Source organism: Bombina bombina, chromosome 5 (genome assembly GCF_027579735.1).
Source record: "Bombina bombina isolate aBomBom1 chromosome 5, aBomBom1.pri, whole genome shotgun sequence".
Taxonomy (NCBI): Eukaryota; Metazoa; Chordata; class Amphibia; order Anura; family Bombinatoridae; genus Bombina; species Bombina bombina.
In genome coordinates, this window is record NC_069503.1 from 136455618 (window position 1) to 136478513 (window position 22896).

Here is a 22896-nt window from a genome sequence, read left to right on the forward strand (position 1 = left end):
CACCATTCAACTGCATGTTGCACACTCCTGTGCTAGGTAAACCTGTCTGTTGCTTTACCTAGCACAGAAGCGCGCTGCATGCACTTGAATGGCGCCACGGAGTTCGATGTGATTAGACAGTGAACCTGTGACGCTTTATTTGAAAAAAAAACGCTGCGCAGAAGACACTTTGGACAGGAGATAATTATTGTTTTAAGTGCCAAATTACTAATTCAAAGGAACAAATTCAAACAAAAGCCCATCCGTATGTTGCTTAATTCTGCACATAGAGCAGAATTATGTAACATGTAAATCAACTGTCCCTTTAACTGTGAGAGAGAAAATGTCTCACTGATACAGAAGAAGGATGTGTTTGTAATCTGATAGGAACTGCTCCTAACTGAGTATCCTCAGTCTAATTCATTTACAGAACACTACCATTGGATTCATTTATATTTTGTCTATAGATTGTATTACGATTCTGTGCTGCAATTGGTCTCAGTGGATAAATATTCTGCTATATGAGTCTGGAGAGATTTTGATGGAATAATGTTTTTAACTGTTTATCGTCACACAGCTGTGTCTAGAGATATTTGATAATGTAATTGAGTTGGTTTTGTATTAGGTGGTTTTAGTTATTTTTGTATGTAATTTGCAGGAGAGATTTGAAGTAATTTTTGCTCAGTCCCTATAGTTTTATGTTGTGTTGTATAATGTGTGCTAGATGTATAGGTCTGTTTATGCTGCACATATTCCTGTTACTTATTATGCATTACTGCAGAGATTAGCTTTATTTCATTAAAGGGACATAAAACACAAATTTTAAACTACATGATTATAAACCTTTATATATAAGAATAATTTTGCAATGAAAACTGCAGCTTTATTTTGTCAGATGAGTATATTGTTTTATGTTTATTCTTTTCACTGATTTCCCTGTCCCCCAGGACAAAAGAACCCCTGCTAACCAATCATAAACTGATATTCAGATATAGCACAAACTCTCGGCTAGATTACGAGTTTTTTGTTTTGAGCTATGCGGTGCTAACGAGCAGTTTTTTTCTCACCGCTCACTTACCTACAGCGCTGGTATTACAGGTTTTTACAAACCCGTCGTTAAAAGACAAGAAGTGAGCGTTGAGCAAAATTTTGCTCATTAACGCACTCCAATACCAGCGCTGCTTAAGTCAGCGGTGAGCTGGTTGTATGTGCTCGTGCACGATTACCCCATAGGAATCAACTGGGAGAGCCGGCTGATAAAAAGTCTAACACCTGCAAAAAAGCAGCGTAAAACTCATTAACGCAGCCCCATTGATTCCTATGGTGAAATAAAATTTATGTCTACACCTAACACCCTAACATGAACCCCGAGTCTAAACACCCCTAATCTTACACTTATTAACCCCTAATCTGCCGCCCCCGACATCGCCGACACCTGCAATTTATTTATTAACCCCTAATCTGCCGCTCCGGACACCGCCGCCACCTACATTATACTTATGAACCCCTAATCTGCTGCCACCTACATTATATTTATTAACCCCTAATCTGCCATCCCCAATATCGCCGCAACCGATGTTAGGGATGGCAGATTAGGGGTTAATATTTAACTAATGTTTGCGAGGCGGGAGTGCAGCGGTTTAGGGGTTAATATGTTTATTATAGTGGCGGCGACGTTGGGGGCGGCAGATTAGGGGTTAATAAGTGTAGGTAGGTGGTGGCGACATTGGGGGCGGCAGATTAGGGGTTAATAAATATAATGTAGGTGGCGGCGATGTTGGGGACAGCAGATTAGGGGGTTCATAAATATAATGTAGGTGGCGGCGGTGTCCGGAGCGGCAGATTAGATGTTAAAAATTTAATTTTAGTGTTTGTGATGCGGGAGGGCCTCGGTTTAGGGATTAATAGGTAGTTTATGGGTGTTAGTGTACTTTTTAGCACTTTAGTTATGAGTTTTATGTTACGGCATTGTAGCATAAAACTCTTAACTACTGACTTTTAAATGCGTTAGGACTCTTGGCAGGGTAGGGTGTACCGCTCACGTTTTGGCCTCCCAGGACAGACTTGTAATACAGGTGCTATGGAAGTCCCATAGAAAAAAGACTTTACGTAGTTTACGTAAGTCGTTTTGCGGTAAGGCCAAAGAAGTGTGCGGTGACCCTAAACCTTCAAGACTCGTAATAGCAGTGGGCGTAAAAAAGCAGCGTTAGGACCTCTTAACGCTGCTTTTTTACCTTAACACACAACTCGTAATCTAGCCGTTAGTTTGCACATGTGCATACTGGGGTAGCCTGCACTCTTGTATTACCTTAAAGGGACACTCAAGACTAAATTAAACTTTCATTGTTCAGATAGAGCATGCAAATTTAAACAACTTTTCCATTCGCTTCCATTATCTAAATGAGCACAGTCTTTTTATTTACACACTTTTTCAGGTACCAGCACCTACTGAGCATGTGCAAGATTCACAGCATATACCTATATGCATTTTGTGATTGGCTGATGGCTGTCACATGATGCAATGGGAGGGAAACTCAAAATAACTTTAAAATTGTTATATGTCTTTTTAATATGCATTTACTGATTATGATATTCTACTGTGTTTAGTGGTCCTTTAAGGAGGTTTATCACTGATTCAGCTTAGTTACTGTTGCAAGATTGTTCATGATTGTTGATGCAAAACTGATAATCCCCTTTTTAAAAGCATGTGACACCATAGAAGCTTAGGGAGGGAAGTAAAAAAAACTCACATATTTTGCCTTAAAGTCGAGCCATAAAGGTAGTCACCCTTTGAGAAAGCCAGTTAGCCGCAAAACATGTTAGGGATTTGGTGAGGAGTCTGGAAGCTCTTTTGTTTGTTAGGGTTGCAGCTAGTAGGATATTTTATTTATAGCTCATTCTGCTTATACTAGTAAGCTAACGGAGATTCTTCTAGCGGAGTACAATCTCTCACCTAGGGGTACACTCTATCGCCCAAGGGAGGTTATATGGCATATGAGTCTCCATTTCCAGATCGATATATAACTAGACAGTATAATCGTTTGCGCACGTTACTTTATTTACTTATTAACGCTGTTCCTAATTAAATCGCGAATGTTCGCTTGATGAGGAGCTATTAACCACATGTTACTATACATATTACCTTTACCACATAATGTAGGCTTCTATACTACATTTAGTGCGAAGGCTTTTCGCTCAGCAGGCATCAAGTGTAATTCATGGGGGTATTTCCTCACTATCCCTCTTTGATTAGCCAGTGTGTTGCATTTGTAACAGTTGCAACATTTTGTTAATGTGTTGCACATTCCATCATATCTGTCTATGATCTGGCTCTGGGGCAATCAATATATCTAGTTTCACTCTTCTCATGCACATAACCACTAGTGCTTTAAATTAACCAGCTATACTATAACCTGATTTCTAAGCATTGGGGTTTAGCATGTAGGTCAATTAGTGTTACCATATACACTTGTATTAGACCCTTGCCAGCCATTTAATAATGTAGATACTCGATTACCGATTTACCATCACACCATTCGGGTATATTTATGTACTCTTCTGGCAGGTCAGGATCTTAAAGGTATACACCAATCACACTGATACACCTATATAACCCCTCCATAATCATATCCGTTCGCTTTACTTTTTAAGCGAGTACACCACATATTTCCTATATCCTGCATACTAGTTGTGGTTTTAATTTTATTTTCACAGTTTTTATTTTGCGTATTAAAAGCTACATTTTATTTTATCTCGTTTCTGAATGTCCTCTTGTTTCCCTAGGCATCGTTCAGTATTAATTGCATCATTTATCTGACTCTTCCGACTGTTGAGTGCTATTGGTGTATTCTTCTGAGTCGATTGCTATTCCACTCTTTTTGTTTTTGCATTAACCTATGCCTCCCTGGGAGAAAGTGAATCAAACACAATTTTAGATGTGTTTTACAATCAAGGGCAGCAAAATAAATAATGAATGTATATTGTAATAATGTTTCATTTACAATAATGAAACATTTTATTCGTTGTTGAAATGTCAAGTTTAATGGTCCTTTAACGGCAATGGGTTTGGTGACTTTCAGGGCCCAGCGTTTCATCTTGGGACCATTTGCCCAGGGCGCAGAGCTGTCCTCAACAAACCTGGTTGTTTCTCATGATGCAAAGTTGCTCTTCAGCGGGGGACACTGGGACAACAGCCTACGGGTCACCTCTCTCAGCAAAGGGAAGGTGATTGGGTTAATAACCAGGCATATAGGTAAGAACCTTTTATTGTTTCCTGGGATTCTGGTCATTTAACCTGAAACTGTTACTGTCATGCAAAGGAAAGGGCAGCAGTTAAACATTAAATATATAAGCTGATATCACACCCAACTGGAAATGAATGTTTCTGCACAACCCACTAGTAAAGAGAGATAACTCAGTGGCTGGTAAGGTCAACTCATACTCATATTGGTGTACAGAGGCATTCTTCCACCAACAAGAAAACCAAAAGTAGTTTTCATTCCTAAGATATGGAGAGTCCACAACGTCATTCAATTACTAGTGGAAATATCACTCCTGGCCAGCAGAAGGAGGCAAAGTTTAATTTAGGACAAGATTGTCAATTACAAAAAAAAAATATGCACCAAGTTAAAACAAAAAATCTTTAATATTGGGCAGTATTGATTGGTAAGTAGATACTGGTGGACATAAGTTTTACTAATGTAAGGTTGCTAAAACTAAACAGTGCAATGCTATACTGTATATATATATATATATATATATATAAACACAAATCAGGACCCACACAACTGTATAGACTGAACACAGTACTGGACCTAATGAGACCAATACACAAATGATCATCCGACTAGTTCTACCAAGTTCAACTGCTTTGTGATATTTAAAACCCATTTTAACATTAGATTTATTTCTGTACTTTTGTTGTCCCAAAGTGAACGTTTTTTAATTGAACTAATTTTTCTGAACAATTTGCTCTCCCTCTTTTTAAATCAATATGAATCTACCATTTCATCCTGCTGCAAATACTTGATACTCAGTGAGTAATCTCATCTCTCATAAGTTTTTGCCAAAGCAATGATTAACCCCCTTTCCTGCTGCAGGGGAAACGGCACTGTGATTATGAACTCTCAGGATACTCTGAGGAACGTGTACCGTGCAATCTCTATAAAAATTACTAGATGTTGGCAAAAAAGTGTTGTTGTTTTTTTGCTGGAAATGGCTACATACCTCTTTCTCTTTTCAGATGTAGTTACATGCCTAGCATTGGACCTCTGTGGTATCTACCTCATTTCTGGGTCAAGGGACACCACTTGTATGGTGTGGCAAGTTCTGCAACAGGTAAGGAGGAGCTGGCTGGGTCTTCAACCCAAAAACATTCTTTATTTGGTGGGAAGGGGGGCTGTCTCTTGTTTTTTTGTTTTTTTTTATATTGGAAAGTTAGGACCTGCCTGCACAGTGGTTACAAGAAATGTTGGTGTAATGTACTGCTTGGTTAAATTACTACTCCGAGCTCGCCTACATTTACTGATTCTGTACATGTAGTAACTGTTCAGACTTTGATATCTATTACTAGAAGTAGCTGCTCACAGTTTGGCTAACAGCAGTTGTTACAACACTGAGTTTGAAGCTGGATACTAGTAATTATGGGTTTGTACTGTGCTAGTAGTACTTAAATCTCAATGATTAATTATTATACAAGTAGATACTGAGTTAAATTAGCGCTCTAATATTAGTAGTTACTGCTAATAAATTAAACTTTGATTTTAGCCACTTCTGCACGGAGTTTAGGCTTTTATACTAGTTTTTCGACTAAGAATTTTATCTCTGACGCTGGTGGTTACTGCTTTGAATTCGATTGGTTCTAGTCACTAATGCTTTGAGTTGGCTCTTTAACCAACATTTATTGCTCTTGTACTTGTAGTTAAGCCTCTGATGCTAGTGGTTAATGCTCTGATTTAGTCTTTTATACTAGTAGCTAATGTATTGAGGTTGGACTTCAATTCTTGCAATAACTGCTCTGTCTCTTATTGTAGTTGTTACTGGTGGGTGCTTTGTCTCTAATCTAGTGATTCCTACTCTCGTTTAGTTTCTGATTCTAGAATTATGTCCTACAAGTTTATACTCTTATATTAGTAGTTATTACTACAAGAAGTAGTTCCTAGACTCCGTTTTGGTGTCTGATTTCAGTAGCTATTTTCTCCGTTAGGGTATGGGATACAATTGCTCTGCTAGATTTTTAACTATGTTTCACTTCACATGCAGGGTGGTTTTTCGTGTGGTTTGTTGACCAAGCCTGTGCAGGTATTATACGGTCATGATGATGAGGTAACATGTGTGGCCATTAGCACTGAGCTGGACATGGCAGTGTCTGGGTCCAAGGTAAGTGTTGGTTTGGGGGCTCGTAATGAAATATGGTATCTGAATTTGTTTTTTTATTATGTTGATGTTGCATGCTGTTTGTTTTGCTGGCATCCTGAATTGTACAGGCTGGGATCAAGCAGAGGAGATTATGTTTAACATGTTTAGAAGCAATAGTGAGAGAAAATTCATTTTTGCCTTTTTATTTTCAGTATTATTTTAACGTGTAAGCTTGGAGCAGGAGTTGATACATTTATTTGAAACTTCCGAGCTACAGATAATACATGGAGCTAGCTATACAAGATTTAGTAGACATATTATGGTTTTTTTTATGGCTAACTATATACGTAAAAACATTTGAAAAATTAGGTGCTAGAACTAACAATATTTGTCAAGCCCTGACATGTAGTATGCAGACGCAAGTCTTTCATTCATTAATTAAAACTTTATGGATTACTTCTCTAGCTGTAAAAATGTACCTGAAGGTTTTAGAAAACAAATGCCACCAAAAATGAACTGTTAAGTTTTAAGGATACGTATTATCTGTATACAATGCTTATTAGTTTACAGGAGGTGTAAGATACATATAGGTGCTGGCCAATTTATTTTATACTTCACACAATAGTCAAGCCAGTAACAAAAACATAAAATATATTCCATTTATATTGATGTTTGTTGCAAAGCTAAATAATCTTACATTATCTGTTCGTAAATTCTCTGGACAGCCGCCTGAAAACCAGTTTGTCATAATGAAGGAGGATGGATTTGTCGTCTGACGGTGCTGCAAGATTCTTATTGCTTCCCTTGCATTTGTAATGCTTCAGATTATGCCGTTTATATTATAAAATGTGCTAAACAGTGATGGAGTTTTATGTTGTTTTAACATGTTGACTGCCACACTGTATTCACTATATGTCACATCATACTTAGTGCTGGTTGCTGAATTTAGTTACTTTCTTTGTTACTGCATATAACATTACATTTGTCTTGCCTGCTCTAAAATGTCTCTTTGTTCTGATTACAGGATGGGACAGTGAATGTGCACACCATTCGCCGGGGGCTCTTTATGAGGTGCATTAAACCCCCATGTGAAAGTTCACTCCCTCTCTCTGTTTCCCATCTTATGGTGGGCTTGGAAGGCCAGATTGTCTTTCAGACCATAATTGAAGGCAGGACCTCCCTTAAGGTAAGCCCCATCATAATGATTCATTATGAATAATAGAAATATTATATAGAATATTATAGTATATTTACCACTTTCTGCAAAACCATACACTTAGATGAAATCTCATATACTTCAAATATATGGACCAAGGTGCCTATGTACAGATATGTAGGCCCAGGAGCCTATGCACAGATATATAGGCCCAGGAGCCTATGCACAGATATATAGGCCCAGGAGCCTATGCACAGATATATAGGCCCAGGAGCCTATGCATAGATATATAGGCCCAGGAGCCTATGCACAGATATATAGGCCCAGGAGCCTATGCACAGATATATAGGCCCAGGAGCCTATGCACAGATATATAGGCCCAGGAGCCTATGCACAGATATATAGGACCAGGAATCTATGCACAGATATATAGGCCCAGGAGCCTATGCACAGATATATAGGCACAGGAGCCTATGCACAGATATATAGGCCCAGGAGCCTATGCACAGATATATAGGCCCAGGAGCCTATGCACAGATATATAGACCCAGGAGCCTATGCACAGATATATAGGCCCAGGAGCCTATGCACATATATATAGGCTCAGGAGCCTATGCACAGACATATAGGACCAAGAACCTATGCACAGATATATAGGACCAAGAACCTATGCACAGATATATAGGACCAGGAACCTATGCACAGATATATAGGACCAGGAACCTATGCACAGATATATAGGACCAGGAACCTATGCACAGATATATAGGACCAGGAACCTATGCACAGATATATAGGACCAGGAACCTATGCACAGATATATAGGACCAGGAGCTTATGCACAGATATATAGGACCAAGAGCCTATGCACAGATATATAGGGCCAGGAACCTATGCACAGATATATAGGACCAAGAGCCTATGCACAGATATATAGGGCCAGGAACCTATGCACAGATATATAGGACCAGGAACCTATGCACAAATATATAGGACCAGGAACCTATGCACAGATATATAGGACCAGGAACCTATGCACAGATATATAGGCCCAGGAGCCTATGCACAGATATATAGGCCCAGGAGCCTATGCACAGATTTATAGACCCTGGAGCCAATGCATAGATATATAGGACCAAGAGTCTATGCACAGATATATAGGCCCAGGAGCCTATGCAGTCATCATTAAAGCTATAAATTAGCTGATATTAGTATTTCTTTCTAATGACACGGTAAGTCCACGGATCATTATCAATTACTGTTGGGAATATCACTCCTGGCCAGGAGGAGGCAAAGAGCACCACAGCAAAGCTGTTAAGTATCACTTCCCTTCCCACAAACCCCAGTCATTCTCTTTACCTACGTTAAGAGCAAGGAGGTGGTAAAGTTTAGGTGTCTGAAAGAAGATTCTTCAATCAAGATTTTATTATTTTGAAGCAGAACAAGTTTGTTCTGCTTCTTCCTGGGATTTAGCCGTAGTCCATGTCAGTCTCTTCAGTAGAGCAATGGTGGCTTTTAAGCAATTGTGAACTTGTGGGGTATATTCCTCACTGCGCCTCCTAAATATTTGTTGCTGCCCTATCCTTAAAGCCTGATTAGGATTATTCAGTCTTGTTGGTTTTCCACGGGTCTATGTGAGGGGTGTGTGAAGCCCACCTCTTTCAGATTGAATTTTAACAGTTTTTCACCACTAGAGGGTGTTAGTTCACATATTTCATATAGATAACACTATGCTCGTGCACGTGAAGTAATCTGGGAGCAGGCACTGATTGGCTAGACTGCAAGTCTGTCAAAAGAACTGAAAAAAGGGGCAGTTTGCAGAGGCTTATATACAAGATAATCACAGAGGTTAAAAGTATATTATTATAACTGTGTTGGTTATGCAAAACTGGGAAATGGGTAATAAAGGAATTATCTATCTTTTAAAACAATAAAAATTCTGGTGTAGACTGTCCCTTTAATGTAGCCTTTGAGGGGTTAAGTTTTCATCTAGCGTGCATAGCAAGCCTGTGTTTTATTTCATATGTATGAAGTTTTGTGTTTCAGGTAAACTCTCTTCATACACAGTAAGATTTTGTCTTCAATTTTTGGGACTGTTCGTGAAACGCCTTCTCCGTTTTTCTTGAAAGTCTAACGGAGCGGCGCAATTTTTATTATTTTTCAGGACACATGTTTGTGTTAAGAATGAAGCGCGATGTTCAAGTGAATTTTCGCACTTCATTTGCCTGTTATTGCCTAGTCTCCGCCTCCTCCTTCACAGTGAAGGAGAGCGGGGCCATTTCGACTATAGTTGGCTCCGGCCATGTGACCCACACTTTCTTAACTACTCCGTTGGAGATCGGAGCAGCGTTTTACTCGGTCTGTAACCAGAGAGCTCTGGTCAATTTTACATTCTTTAGATTAATAGAGGAATATTTTAGAGTCCTAAGTTTTTTCAGAATGACGGCTAAAGTGCAACAAATTTACACTTCGTTTTTTATTAAATCATATTTTCCTTTATCCCTTGCTGTGTATGCCATAGAATATATTTAGGCTTATTCTATAGAGTTTGTACCTCTGTACATAGAGGTAATCATCCTGGATGGGGAGGTTATTCCAGGCTAGTAGTGTGATTCTCTCTTAAGTGAGTGTTATGTTTTTAAAGTGATAGTACTTTTTAATGAAAAGTTTCACTTGTAGTTTTTTGTGGCATTTGTTCAGGTTTCTGTACCTTAGAAGCAAATGTTTATTAACAGACTCTTCACCATTTTGTTTGCGCTTTGACTATATCACACTGTGTTTTAAATATTGATGGCCATATTTCTTAAGGGTATCTATCACTTTGGTTAGTGATATAATTCATTTGTATTTGGAACAGGGATAGCTAAGGACGACTTTTGTTTGGAAACATTTATACATTATATTTTTTTGAGGGCAGCATGTTGTGGTAAACTTTTATGTCCCTCATGTTAAATAAAATATTTTTTTTAAATAATATGTATTTTTCTTTGAGCGTCTTGTTCCTCAATACAAAATTTCTAGACATTTTAATTGGTCTATACTTTTTATTAGCCAGAGCTAGGAAAAGTACACCTAGTTTGTTGCAATCTGAGTCTCATGTCTCCCAGGATGATGCTGTTCAGGCATTGCCATGGCTTCTCCTTAAAGGGACAGTCAACCATAGAATTGTTATTGTTTTAAAAGATAGATAATCCCTTTATTACCCATTCCCCAGTTTTGCATAACCAACACAGTTATAATAATACACTTTTTACCTTTGTGATTACCTTGTATCTAGGGACCTTCTTCCAGCCCCCTGATCACATGACTGTGACTGTTTATTATCTATTGTCTTGCATTTAGCATTGTTTTGTGCTAGATCTTAAATAACTCCCTGTGCCTGAACACAGTGTTATCTATATAGCCCACGTGTACTTTCTGTCTCTTTGTGTTGAAAAGAGATTTAAAAAGCATGTGATAAGAGGCAGCCCTCAAAGGCTTAGAAATTAGCATATGAGCCTACTTATGTTTAGTTTAAACTAAGAATACCAAGAGAAAAAAGCAAATTTGATGATAAAAGTAAATTGGAAAGTTAATTAAAATTAAAAGTCCTATCTGAATAATGAAAGTTTAATTTATACTTGACTGTCCCTTTAATAGTCCCAAGCCTTTATGGCGTCACATGCAGTGCCCTGCGGTTCCTCTCAATCTCCTGGAGGAGTGTATTTGCCTACAGAATTTGCAGCTCAGGTACCCTCTGCGGTATCTGCAGCTTTTTCAGTTTTTCCTTTCTTACAGGGAAAATGCAAGAGGACATTAAAGTTTTTCAGATAGTAGGGTTCTGTTCCACATTCTGCTACACAGATCGCTCTCTCGCCTAAGTCTGGTGAGGCGGATTCGCCGGTAGTTTCTGAGGGTGAAATCTCAGATTTGGGCAGTTTAATTCCTTCATCTGATGCTGAAGTGATCTCCTTCAGATATATGCTTGAATACCTTGTGTATTGTTAAAGGAGGTTTTTGGCTACTTGGATGACTCCGATGCTCCCTTCGTTGTCAACCCTTGAAAGTTTGGTAAACTTGATCCTTTCTGTGATGTTTCTTTCTTCTGGGCAGGAGTTCTATAAAAATATTTTTGATAGTAGTTAGGGATGCCTTTCCCCCTGTCTCCTTTCCTTTAGGGATTCTCCTATTGCTGACTTCTTGAATGCACAGTGTCCTATGTAGAAGGGAATTTTTCTACTATGGTGAAAGCTTGCTGGGGTCATAACCCAGAGGTCGATAGATCTTTACCATCCTCTAAGGGCTGGAGGTTAATTGTTCTTTCAGAGCAATGCCTTGTCTTCTTAGACTTGCTGTACTAGCCGCTGGACATTGTGAATGCAGTCTGGCAGCTGGGTAACCTACCTGTGGTTTAGTGGTACAGTTTAGGCTTTATAATTCTGCAGTTGCAGGTTCAATTCTTTTTTTCCTAAAATTTTAACGCTTCTGGCGTCCCCTTGTAAGGTTGAGACCTTGTTGGTACTGGATTTAGCAGATTTGTCATCTGACTGTAAGGGTGAAAATATGTTTTTCTACCACATGTCAAGAGAGTAAGACTGGAGGATAATTTCCTTTCACATTTTTTGCTCAGTTATGCCTTTTGGAGCTTAATCCAAGATTTCCTCCTGGGGCAGTTTTCTCTTTCTAGGGTATCTGCTTCCCAGGTTTGAGAGGATTTCCTTGAACTGGATGTTCAAGATCTGCCTCCCTGGGAGTGACATTCTCAGGCCTAATTTGGGTACATGATCTAGGTATTTACCTCATGTAACTCTGTGTCTGACCTTCAATCTAGAGTTTCTGAGTTTTCATCATCATAGTCAGACTTTTAGGTCTTGGGATATTGAAATAATATATAATTCACTGGTCCAATCTTCTTTCCTAGGGTGAGGAAATGAATCTGGAGCAGGGGTCCCTTGTTCCATACACAAGGGTCATTTTTTTGGTAACCCCCACTATACCCTGGATGCATTTGATTCCTTCTGATCCCGGCAGTTATACAGGGTCAGGCCTGGTCAGTACCTAAATGAGAGACTGCCTGGGATCTCTAGGTGTGGTATGCTTGGTCCTTAATAGATTTTCTATTTAGGTGAAGACTTTTATTCTTCTGGTCTACTGTCCGGCCATCAGCGAACCCTAGTGGTCCAGTAGCCAGCTTAGCCTATCTGTATCGGATCTAGCTGCAGCTGATTTTCCTTGTCTTTCTGTGTTCGATATAGGAGGGAATTGGTCTAATCGTTCCCATGGACATCATTCCCTTGCCTGTTACATAGAAGATTTTCAGTCTGGCATACCTGTTTTTCTTTGTTGGTTGACTTTACACAAGTCATTGCTCATATTCAACAGGAGAGAGCGGCAGTGTTTCTATTAGCCTCTGCATGACCTTGCAGGACCTGGTATGCAGACTTAGTGGGAGATCTTTCAGATCTGTCTCAAAAAATAGATCTAGATCAGTTCGGAGTTTCTCTCCCGTAGTATCTATCTCAGGGTGCGTGTTGTGATGGGTGATGTGACCACAATGCCAATATGCTAGGCTTGTATGTGGTCTGGGTTTTGTTTAAGGATATGGACTCGGAAGTGTCTGCTCTCCTCTTTAACATTTTGGAGTAAAGAGCGATTTGCAATGCTCTGATGGCTGGGGCTTTTGGCTTCAGTCGTCTTTCGCTTGATCCCAGTCGGATATTATCTCCTCTTTGGTTTCATTCAACAACCAGGGAGGAACTAGGGGTTCCTTGACCATGTAGGAGGTGATTTGAATTGTTCAGTGGGCGGAAGCTCAAGATTTCTGTCTGTACACCACTTTTCAGGGGTGGACAATTGGCTTCTGAACAAACTGTTTTTATCCCAGGGAGTGGATCCTCTTCAGGAGATGTTTTCGAGATAGACCCTCAGATGGGGGGTCCGGAATTTCTGACAGACAGGCTTTTCGACAGACCGCCGTGTTCCAAGGTATGGTTCTTGGTCAAGTGTTCCACTGTCCGCCCTAATAGATGCTGGCATCTCTTTACTTTGTAGACTGGCCTTGAGGAAAGACCTTCTGTGCAGGGTTCCTTCCTTCATCTAAATTTCATTTCTCTGATGCTGCCTGCCTGGAGATTGAATGCTTGGTTTTGTCTAAGTGTGGGTGTTCTGAGTTGGTCATTGAGTCCATGACTCAGGCTTGCAGGCCATTTTCTTGAAGTTTTATCATCACTTATGGCGTACTTATCCTTTTTGGTAAGAATCCAGGGGCTACTCTTGGAGTGGAGTCAGGATTCCCAGATTTTGGTCCTGTCTCCAGGATATGTGGAGAAGGGTTTGTCAGCCAGTACCCTAAAGGGTCCGAATTCTGCTTGGCATCAGACTTGTGTTTAAGTCAGTTGATTATCCTTGGAGCCCAACCTGGTTCTTCCAGTTTTGTGGCTAGCTCTGTTTGAGCCTTTTAATTCCTTAGATGTTGAATGGCTATCTTGGAAGACTGTCTCTTCTACTCAGAGAGTCTTCGTTTTCTCAGTTTGGCAGTGTGTTTCGCCTTATCTTTCTTTTTTGTTCTAGCTTAGGTTTTTCTCAATTGTTTCGAATGGGAATATTTTTAAGAAATTATGTTTCCTTCTCTATGCCCTAGTCCTTTTTCTCATAAGGAATGTTGGTGGCACAACTTGGATGATGTGTGTGCTCTTATTTTCTATTCTCAGGCGACTAAGGATTTTCGCCAGCCTTCTGTTTGTTTCTCTGTGAATTGTAAAGATCAGAAAGCTTCTGCTACTTTCTTTCTCTTGGTGAGACATATTATTCGTTTGGGTTATGAGACTGCTGAACAGCGGCTCCCTGAGAGAATTACAGATCATTCCATTAGGTCTGTTTTTCAAATTTTTATAAATGTAATGCTTTTGCCTCAGCTGGGGTTTCTTTTGGGAGAAAGGTTCTTCAGGCAGTGGTGCCTTCTCTTTAGGCTAACTGTCTTGTCCCTCCCTTATCATCTGTGTCCTCTAGCTTGGGTATTGATTCCCAAAAGTAATTGATGATGATCCGTGTACTCACCGTGTCATTAAAAAGAAAACAAAATTTATTCTTACCTGATAAATTTATTTCTTGACACGGTGAGTCCACGGCCCGCCCTGTATTTTTCAGACAGTTTTTTGTTGTGTAAACCTTAGGCACCTCTGCACTTTGTGTTGCTTTCTTTCTCTCCTTTTCCTTCGGTCGAATGACTGGGGTTTGTGGGAAGAGGAGTGATACTTAACAGCTTTGCTGTGGTGCTCTTTGCCTCCTCCTGCTGGCCAGGAGTGATATTCCCAACAGTAATTGATGATAAACCGTGGACTCACTGTGTCAAGAAATAAATAAATCTATCAGGTAAGCATAAATTTAGTTTTTTCCTAACCAAATTGCTGTCTTTTTTTTCTTTTTAGAATAAGTTTACTTTGCATTGATATTGAACCAAGAGCCTATGCACAGATATATAGGCCCAAGAGCCTATGCACAGATATATAGGCCCAAGAGCCTATGCACAGATATAAAGGCCCAGGAGCCTGTGCACATATATAAAGGCCAAGGAGCCTATGCATATATATAAAGGACCAGGAACCTATGCACAGATATATAGGACCAGTAGCCTATGTATAGATATATAGAACCAAGAGCTTATGCACATTAGTTATAGGCCCAGGAGCGTATGCACAGATATATAGGCCCAGGAGCCTATGCAGTCATCATTAAAGCTATAAATTAGCTGATTAGTATTTTTCCTAACCAAATTGCTGTCTTTTTTTCTTTTTAGGATAAGTTTACTTTGCATTTATATTGGACCAAGAACCTATGTACAGATATAAAGGCCCAGGAGCCTATGCACAGATATAAAGGCCCAGGAACCTATGTACAGATATATAGGACCATTAGTCTTTGTACAGATATATAGGGCCAGGAGCCTATGCACAGATATATAGGACCAGTAGCCTATGTATAGATATATAGGCCCAGGAGCCTATGCACATATATATATATATATATATATATATATATATATATATAGGCCCAGGAGCCTATGCACAGATATATAGGCCCAGGAACCTATGTACAGATTTATAAGCCCAGGAGCCTATGCACACTGATATATAGGACCAGGAGCCTATGCACAGATATATAGGCCCATGAGCCTATGCAGCCATAATTTTAAAGCTATAAATTAGCAGATATTAGTATTTTTCCTAATCGAATTGCTGTCTTTTTTTCTTTTTAGGATAAGTTTACTTTGCATTTATACTCTGTGAATGGCAAACATCTGTCCTCGGTCAGTCTGGATGAGCAAGTTTCGGCCCTGTGCATCACACAGGATTTTGTGGTTTTTGGGACAATGCAGTGTTCCTTGCAGATTCGGGATCTTCAAAGGTAAGAGGGTACCCACAACACAGGATGTTACTGAATGGTTACAACTAGCATTGGACATATAAAGACTCATAAAGATTTTTGTTCTGCCTACAGTTTAACACTAGCAGTCTCACCGCTGCCTATGAAGGTCCCTGTCCATTGTGTGTCTGTGACCAAGGAGAACAGCCACATATTGCTGGGGTTAGATGACGGGAAGTTGATTGTGGTTGGAGCCGGGCAGCCATTGGAGGTATGTGGCCTATGAGAGTGATCAAACCAACTCCCTTTATTTGTTTTTCATGTAATTCATTGCCACAACTACCTAATATAAGAAATGCAGAATGTACAGATCTGTACCCGTCACCATGTTGTCATGCAACATAAGAGGTTTTTGTAGGATCCTATCAACAAAAAACCACTATGGACAAGATAAATAATTCTGGTCCTTGTATTATTTATTTTTGCAGATTGTTTGTACAGATGTAGGGTTTGAGGGTTATATGAATGGGATATTATGCAAATTGATTCCAATATCCCTATTAATCAGAAACTGATGCCCTTTCTTGTATAGGTGAAGACTGGGCAGTTCACAAGGAAGCTTTGGGGGTCCACAAGGCGGATTTCACAAGTGTCTTCTGGAGAAACAGAGTACAAAGCGTCAAACTCCAATTGAAGGATGGACCTTTTTACGCGTGATTCAAGAAAAACATAAATTCCTGTTGGTCTGATCCTCAGAAACTACTGGCCATGGAAGTGAAATAGGGCAGATGTTCCCTCTTTGTCCCTTGGAGATGAGCTGAATAAATTCACACAGTGGCATTGGAAGACATATGCTCCTAAGTCCCCCCCAGTGATCGATGGGTTTTTAATTTTTCCATAGCACACAACGTGTGGGCCTCAGCCAAGTGTGATCAACGTAGCAGCGTTTAAGGGATTTAAAAAAAAAAAACTTTTACAATAAAATGCACCTTTATTTTCTTTCTCTTCTTTGGAAACTTGGGTAGCCAGTGTGCCGTTGCCTTAATGAAGAGAGAGACTTTGATCCTTTTTTTTTTTACACTCATATGAATTGGCTGAGCACACATCATTAAATACTCACTGAGGAACGGTCAATACTCAGCCATGTACATATTTGTAAAATTCTACGGCATCTACATCAGGCTGCCTTTTGAAGATCTGTTCTCCTTCTCTGTCATAGTCTTTTCCTAGGAGAAGAGTTGGCGGTTATTCCTGGAAATTCATGGGCATTGCACTGAGGTCCTTTTTTTGCAGCTTATATTTGCTGTGTGCTGTCACCTTAAACTGTTTTTGTTTGTGGTTTTAAAAAACAAGCACAATAGTTAGTCACTGTAATATGTTTCACTGGACAAGTACATTTTTATAGACTGGAACAGACCCAGAAACCTGCAATGTTACTGTATGTTACTTCTTCTTATTCTGTCATTCCAAAAAGGCGTCAAACTTTTTTTTTTGTACAGCTGTACAGGTCGATGTGACACCATTGTTAATATATTTTTGTGCGCCTTATATATCGGTTATTTCCTCTTGACTTCTATATGGAGATTAGTTTTTTTCCCAACGCGTTTCACTTAGCATTTTTACCAGTCTACTGTAAGACATATCTACCTGTTACATGAATTAATTTGGGATTGGACTATGCAGATTGGTTATTTATAGCTGCCAAGGACCAAACCAAAAGATACTTATTTCAGGATTGTTACACACAAAAACAATTAAATATTTGATTATTCACATCTGATGTGAAATCTGTATTGAGGGAGACTTTAGAGTATGTTGTTTACTGCTACCTTATTAAACCTAAAAATGTTTTTGCTTCAAAAAAAGTTAGAATGCAGGGTATAATTACCACAATTAGATACCCTGTTTCCAGACAGCAATACAATGTGTATTTTCTTCACACTTATGACAGAAAGGAAATTCATTTCTGCATATTTATATGTTACATTTGGGTACTATCATTATTATTTCTATTAACATATGGACTGTGTTGGCAATTTATGTGTTTGATAATAATATTTACTATATAAACTAGTTTCATATCAATTCCTATAAAAGAAGAGTACAGACAAATTTTATATATGCAACTATAAATTAGAATCTAACATGCAAAACAAATATGCAATTGAGACTCCATTTTACAAATAGGTGCTATTTATAAGCGTCAGAAACTTGTAGTGTATACTGTAGTGGGGTTTTGTGTTTTTTCCCCCCAGCAGAGCATGAAAGTGATGTACTGACTTTTAATACATCGTTTCCACTTGAAAAACAATGTGCTATTTTAGAAAAATTTAAACATTTATCATAGCTGAGACAAATTCTGCCCCAAAACGTCTTCTTTTTTTTTTTCTTCACTCAGCTTACCTGAGTGGTGGTATCTGCCAAGCAGTGCAGTTATAGATCCAATCTCTTTAGCCTCTGTCTGTAGAAAGCACAGCCGAGTAAAGATTTAAAAACAAACTAACGTAGACTTAAAAAGTGGTGGACAAAAGCTTATACAGGACTATAGGTTATGTTCTAGCAACTGAAAACAGTCTCTTTACGTCATAGCAGCCGGGAAAACCCTTCTATAAAGCAGCTGTTTGCTTCCCCAAAAATCAGAAGCAATAAAGGTATATCAAGTGTTTTTCTGATTTGTTAAACCAAACGTATTTTGTACTGGAAATAGTATCATGAAATACTAGGATAATTAATGTGATCTTTTCTGGTCCCTAACTTGATAGATTTGTTTTCTTTAATATAAACTACATTTTATGCATAATGGTTATTTCATAAGTCATGGGAACTATTTGGAATTTACATTAAAAAGCTCTTTAACACATTCATCAGATACATAAAGCAGTAACATTAGCATACAAAGTATGGCCAAATAGCAAACAACCACTTTATTTAGTTTTTGTATTAATGGTCAATTATTGTACACAATAAGAAATCTGTAAGCACAATGTTATACGTGTAACTCCTCATTATCAGTTCTGTGTTACCATCTTTGGAAATAATGGTAAATAACATTATATTCACTGTGGTTAACCTATGTACTGAGCTGCACTGACAAAATACTCTCATGGATAACTTGTTGTAAGTAAGAGGGGTATTCTAGAACTTACCATCCCTAGTGTTGTAAAATGCTGTAAACAGGGCTCGATAATCCCAGGAGCCAGGTTGCCACGGCACTTAGAATTGTTAACTGTTTATATTATTGTACCTATACAAATGCACAAAACTCATTCCTGGCTCCTAAGTTGGATATTATTTTGTCAAGTACTGTTTTCAAACAATGATTTAATTTATTCCAAACAGAATTCTCTAGCACACTAAAGTTTGTTTGAGAAGTTTGCACACATCGTCCCATTCCTCCCAATTTACCCATATTTTGATTTTCCTTTATTATCAGTATTTTCTTCCCAATAATAGTTTCCTTGACTTATGAATTACTCATATATATATATATATATATATATATATATATATATATATATACCTGTACACACAGGTAAGTACAGACATGTAACCCCTGCAGCAGGAAAGCTTTGTATATGATCGCTAAACAAAACATTTGCACAAACCCTTAACTGTATAAAATACATTTCTGCATCCTAAAATTGTGTTTTACCATGGGGGAGATGAGAAATATGTTGGGGTTTTTTTAAACTTATGAGCGAGATTATAAATTATCTTCACAAAAGCAATAATTTTTAATGAAAATGTCAAATGGGCTGATAAATGCAAACTTGTACTTTCTGTAAAAACAAGCTTTAAAGCAAAACATTTATATAAAAAAAGATGTATATAATAATTGTATAAATGTTACTACTGAAAACGTGTAATGTAAACTGTTTTTTTATATAATTGGGAAGGTCATAGTCTGTTACAGCTTTAATTCTCTGGATATCCAAGTCTGACGCTGCCAATGAACAGACATTACGAGTGACTTTGCACCCTGATTGGTATATTTCACCATTAATCGGACTGCACTATGTTATATTGCCGGGATGTGAGCCGCACCTTCTTGCACTCGTTGGCGCCCAAACATTCTTAAATCACAAAGGAGCAAGGTTTCTTCTAAACCAAATGATGGCAAGCGTGCAATATTTACTTTCTTTGTGGCACTAATGTTTTTTACAAAATGAATGTTAGAAACAAATGCGGAATCTTAAAAGCCCATCTGATGTTATGTTCTATTTCTGTTTAGCTTTTATGCAGTTGCTCTTGGTATTGGTAGAAATGTTCAGCATTATTGTTTTGTTATAGATTTGGGAGAGAGGGAACTTTATTATTAAACTATTAAGTGGGTAACAGATGTATTATCCTGAACAAGGTATGTGCTGGGCACATCCAGTTCTTCCTATTAAAAAGCAAAACATTGTTATTGACAATATGTTTTACCAGGCAATGCCTCTCAATAAACATTCCAGACAGTTACTGTGTTTGATTACTTGCTGATTTAATTGTGTATCAAAAACTATTGCAACTTTATTATATGTACCATATGACACCACTTCCTTTGTGTTAAAGGGACAGTCTACTCCAGAATTATTGTTGTTTAAAAAGATAGATAATCCCTTTATTACCCATTCTCCAGTTTTGCATAACTAACAGTTATATTAATATACTTTTTACCTCTGTGATTAAATTGTATCTAAGTCTCTGCAGACTGCCCCTTATCTCAGTTATTTTGACATTTTAGCCAATTAATACTGACTCATAAATAACTCCACAGGAGTAAGAACAATGTTATCCATATGGCACACGTGAACTAGCACTGTCTAGCTGTGAAAAACTGTCACAATGCACTGAGATAAGAGGCGGCCTTTCAATATCTTAGACATTAGCATATGAGCCTACCTAGGTTTAGCTTTTCAACAAAGAATACCAAAAGCAAATGTGATGATACAAATAAATTGGAAAGTTGTTTAAAACTTCATCTCCTATCTGAATCATGAAAGTGTAATCCTGACTAGACTGTCCCTTTATATATCACTTCCCAGTGATACTTTCATGAGTTAGATAGGGCATGCAATTATAAGCAACTTTCCAATTTGTTTCTATTATCTAATTTGCTTTGTTCTCTTGGTGTCCTTTGTTGCATGATATGCGTAGGTAGGCTCAGGAGCTTATTGGTGGCTTCACATAAATGCCTCTTTTTTATTGGCTCATCCATTGTGTTCAGCTAGCTCCCAGTAGTGCATTGTTGCTCTTTTAACAAAGGATACCAAGATAAGGAAGAAACTAATGAAAGTAATCGGAAAGTTGCCTTAAATGTCTATCTGAATCGCAAAAGAAAAAAATTGTGTTTCATGTCCCTTTAATCACAACTGTGATTCAGTCTGATAACCATCAGATAACTTGCATTATTTTACAGTATTACAGAAACTATCCAATAAATGTATACAATAAGAACCAAAATGATTATTTAATAAAGGGATATTAAATACCTTGAGGTTGTAACATAAAATGCTTCATTATATTTACATACAGACGTATTATGTCTCCTTTTATTTCTAAAAAACTGTGGTGTTTCCAATTCCTGTAGAAAATGAAAGTGGAGACTACACAGTTAACACTGCTACATTGCTCACAGTGATTGTTTGCACACTCTAGTGGCTCAGCAGAGAAGGACACTTAGGTTATAACATGTTTCCGCCCATTTCTTTATAGACACTAGGGATAGGTTAAAATGTATTTCCTTTTTGTTTCAGTATCAGTTTAATTATATACAATCACAACCATTACTTTATATCTAAAAATCACTGCCTGATCAAACAATTGTGGGAGATCTGCTAAGTATTCATGCAGCTACAAATGTTTCCATTTTATATTATTACTAAAGGCAAATGGTAACAGATACATTTGTATTTATTTGGGGCTCCAGCCCCAAACACATTATCCTGTGCCTCTGTATGCCAGCCCATGCTGTAGCTCCAAGTGCTAAACCGTGATACCCAACAGCGACCTCTGCTGGATTGGAGAAGTAACTGCAGCTGATTTTGTGGAAAGTGAAGTTTGTTCTTGTCGTTTACACACTGGGAAATTTGGGACAATCCAGGACAGTTACCTAAGCTCTTTAAAAAATTAGGGACACATTGCCCAAATTCAGGACTGTCCCTAAAAAATAGGGATGTTTAATCACCTTATTAATATACACTTAGTTTTAAAGACCTGGTTTGATATATGTATGTGTCTGTTGTATATTAATTAGAAATGTTACCAACATAACACCACACTATATGAGCAAAACAGTAAGCTCATAAATTGTTAACAAGGCGACACCATCTCCATTCTCTTTCTTTTCTTTCTTTTTATTAAATAGTTTTTATTAGTTTTTACATATATAGTAAATAACAATACAGACATAATTACACAGAGCAATATTCAGTAGCATAGAGAAAACATTTCTCACAGACTTGCTTAATATCACAAAACTCAGAAGGGACCCAGTTTGCCCTGAGAGAAAACTAAGCAAATTCCTTGCTTCTTTCTTCTAGTCATTAAACATTCTGTAGTATCAGTTGTATTTACCCGAGGTGTCTTTGGCAAAAGGTTCCTATTAATTAGAATTGTGCCTGAATGCCCTGTTGTCTGGGAGCCCGGTCTACTAACAGAGGATTCCTCCTCGTGTTCCTTATGTTCGCCTCAGAGTACATAATCCAAGGTTCCCACAGTTCTATAAAGCGCTCTTTTTGAGCTAGTAGGTCTGCAGAGATACCAGATATTTGATAAATAGATTCAATTTTGCGTAAAACTATGGAGAAGTCAGGTATTTCTTTTTTTCAGTACCTTACTATACATAACCTAGTTGCAGTACATATCGTCATAGCAAGTTTACAATTGTCTTGAGTGAGGCCTGGTATTGAATCATGTAGTAAAGTTTGTGTCAAATATGTTGCTTAATAGTTCCGAAGTTTGGAACCAAACTTGTGTCACTGACCTACATTGCCACCGCATGTGGAGATATCTAAGAAGACTCTTTCTTTGTATGATTGTGCTTTCTACCGTGACAGGTATTATTGGCACAAGAAGTATTA

The 22896-nt window shown here is 38.2% G+C and overlaps 1 protein-coding gene across 3 annotated transcripts in view; it reads left to right on the forward strand.

Moving 5' to 3' along the window:
• NBEAL2 (neurobeachin like 2) overlaps window positions 1-20293 on the forward strand; it is a 496796-nt gene extending 476503 nt beyond the window's left edge. For all 3 annotated transcript variants that reach the window (XM_053713715.1, XM_053713717.1, XM_053713716.1), the window contains 7 exons: window positions 4059-4231; window positions 5222-5316; window positions 6241-6357; window positions 7361-7522; window positions 15726-15874; window positions 15968-16103; window positions 16425-20293. In XM_053713715.1, the coding sequence (XP_053569690.1) occupies window positions 4059-4231; window positions 5222-5316; window positions 6241-6357; window positions 7361-7522; window positions 15726-15874; window positions 15968-16103; window positions 16425-16526 (934 nt within the window). In that variant the 3' untranslated portion in view covers window positions 16527-20293. The remainder of the gene's footprint in view (window positions 1-4058; window positions 4232-5221; window positions 5317-6240; window positions 6358-7360; window positions 7523-15725; window positions 15875-15967; window positions 16104-16424) is intronic.
• Window positions 20294-22896: the final 2603 nt, after the last annotated feature.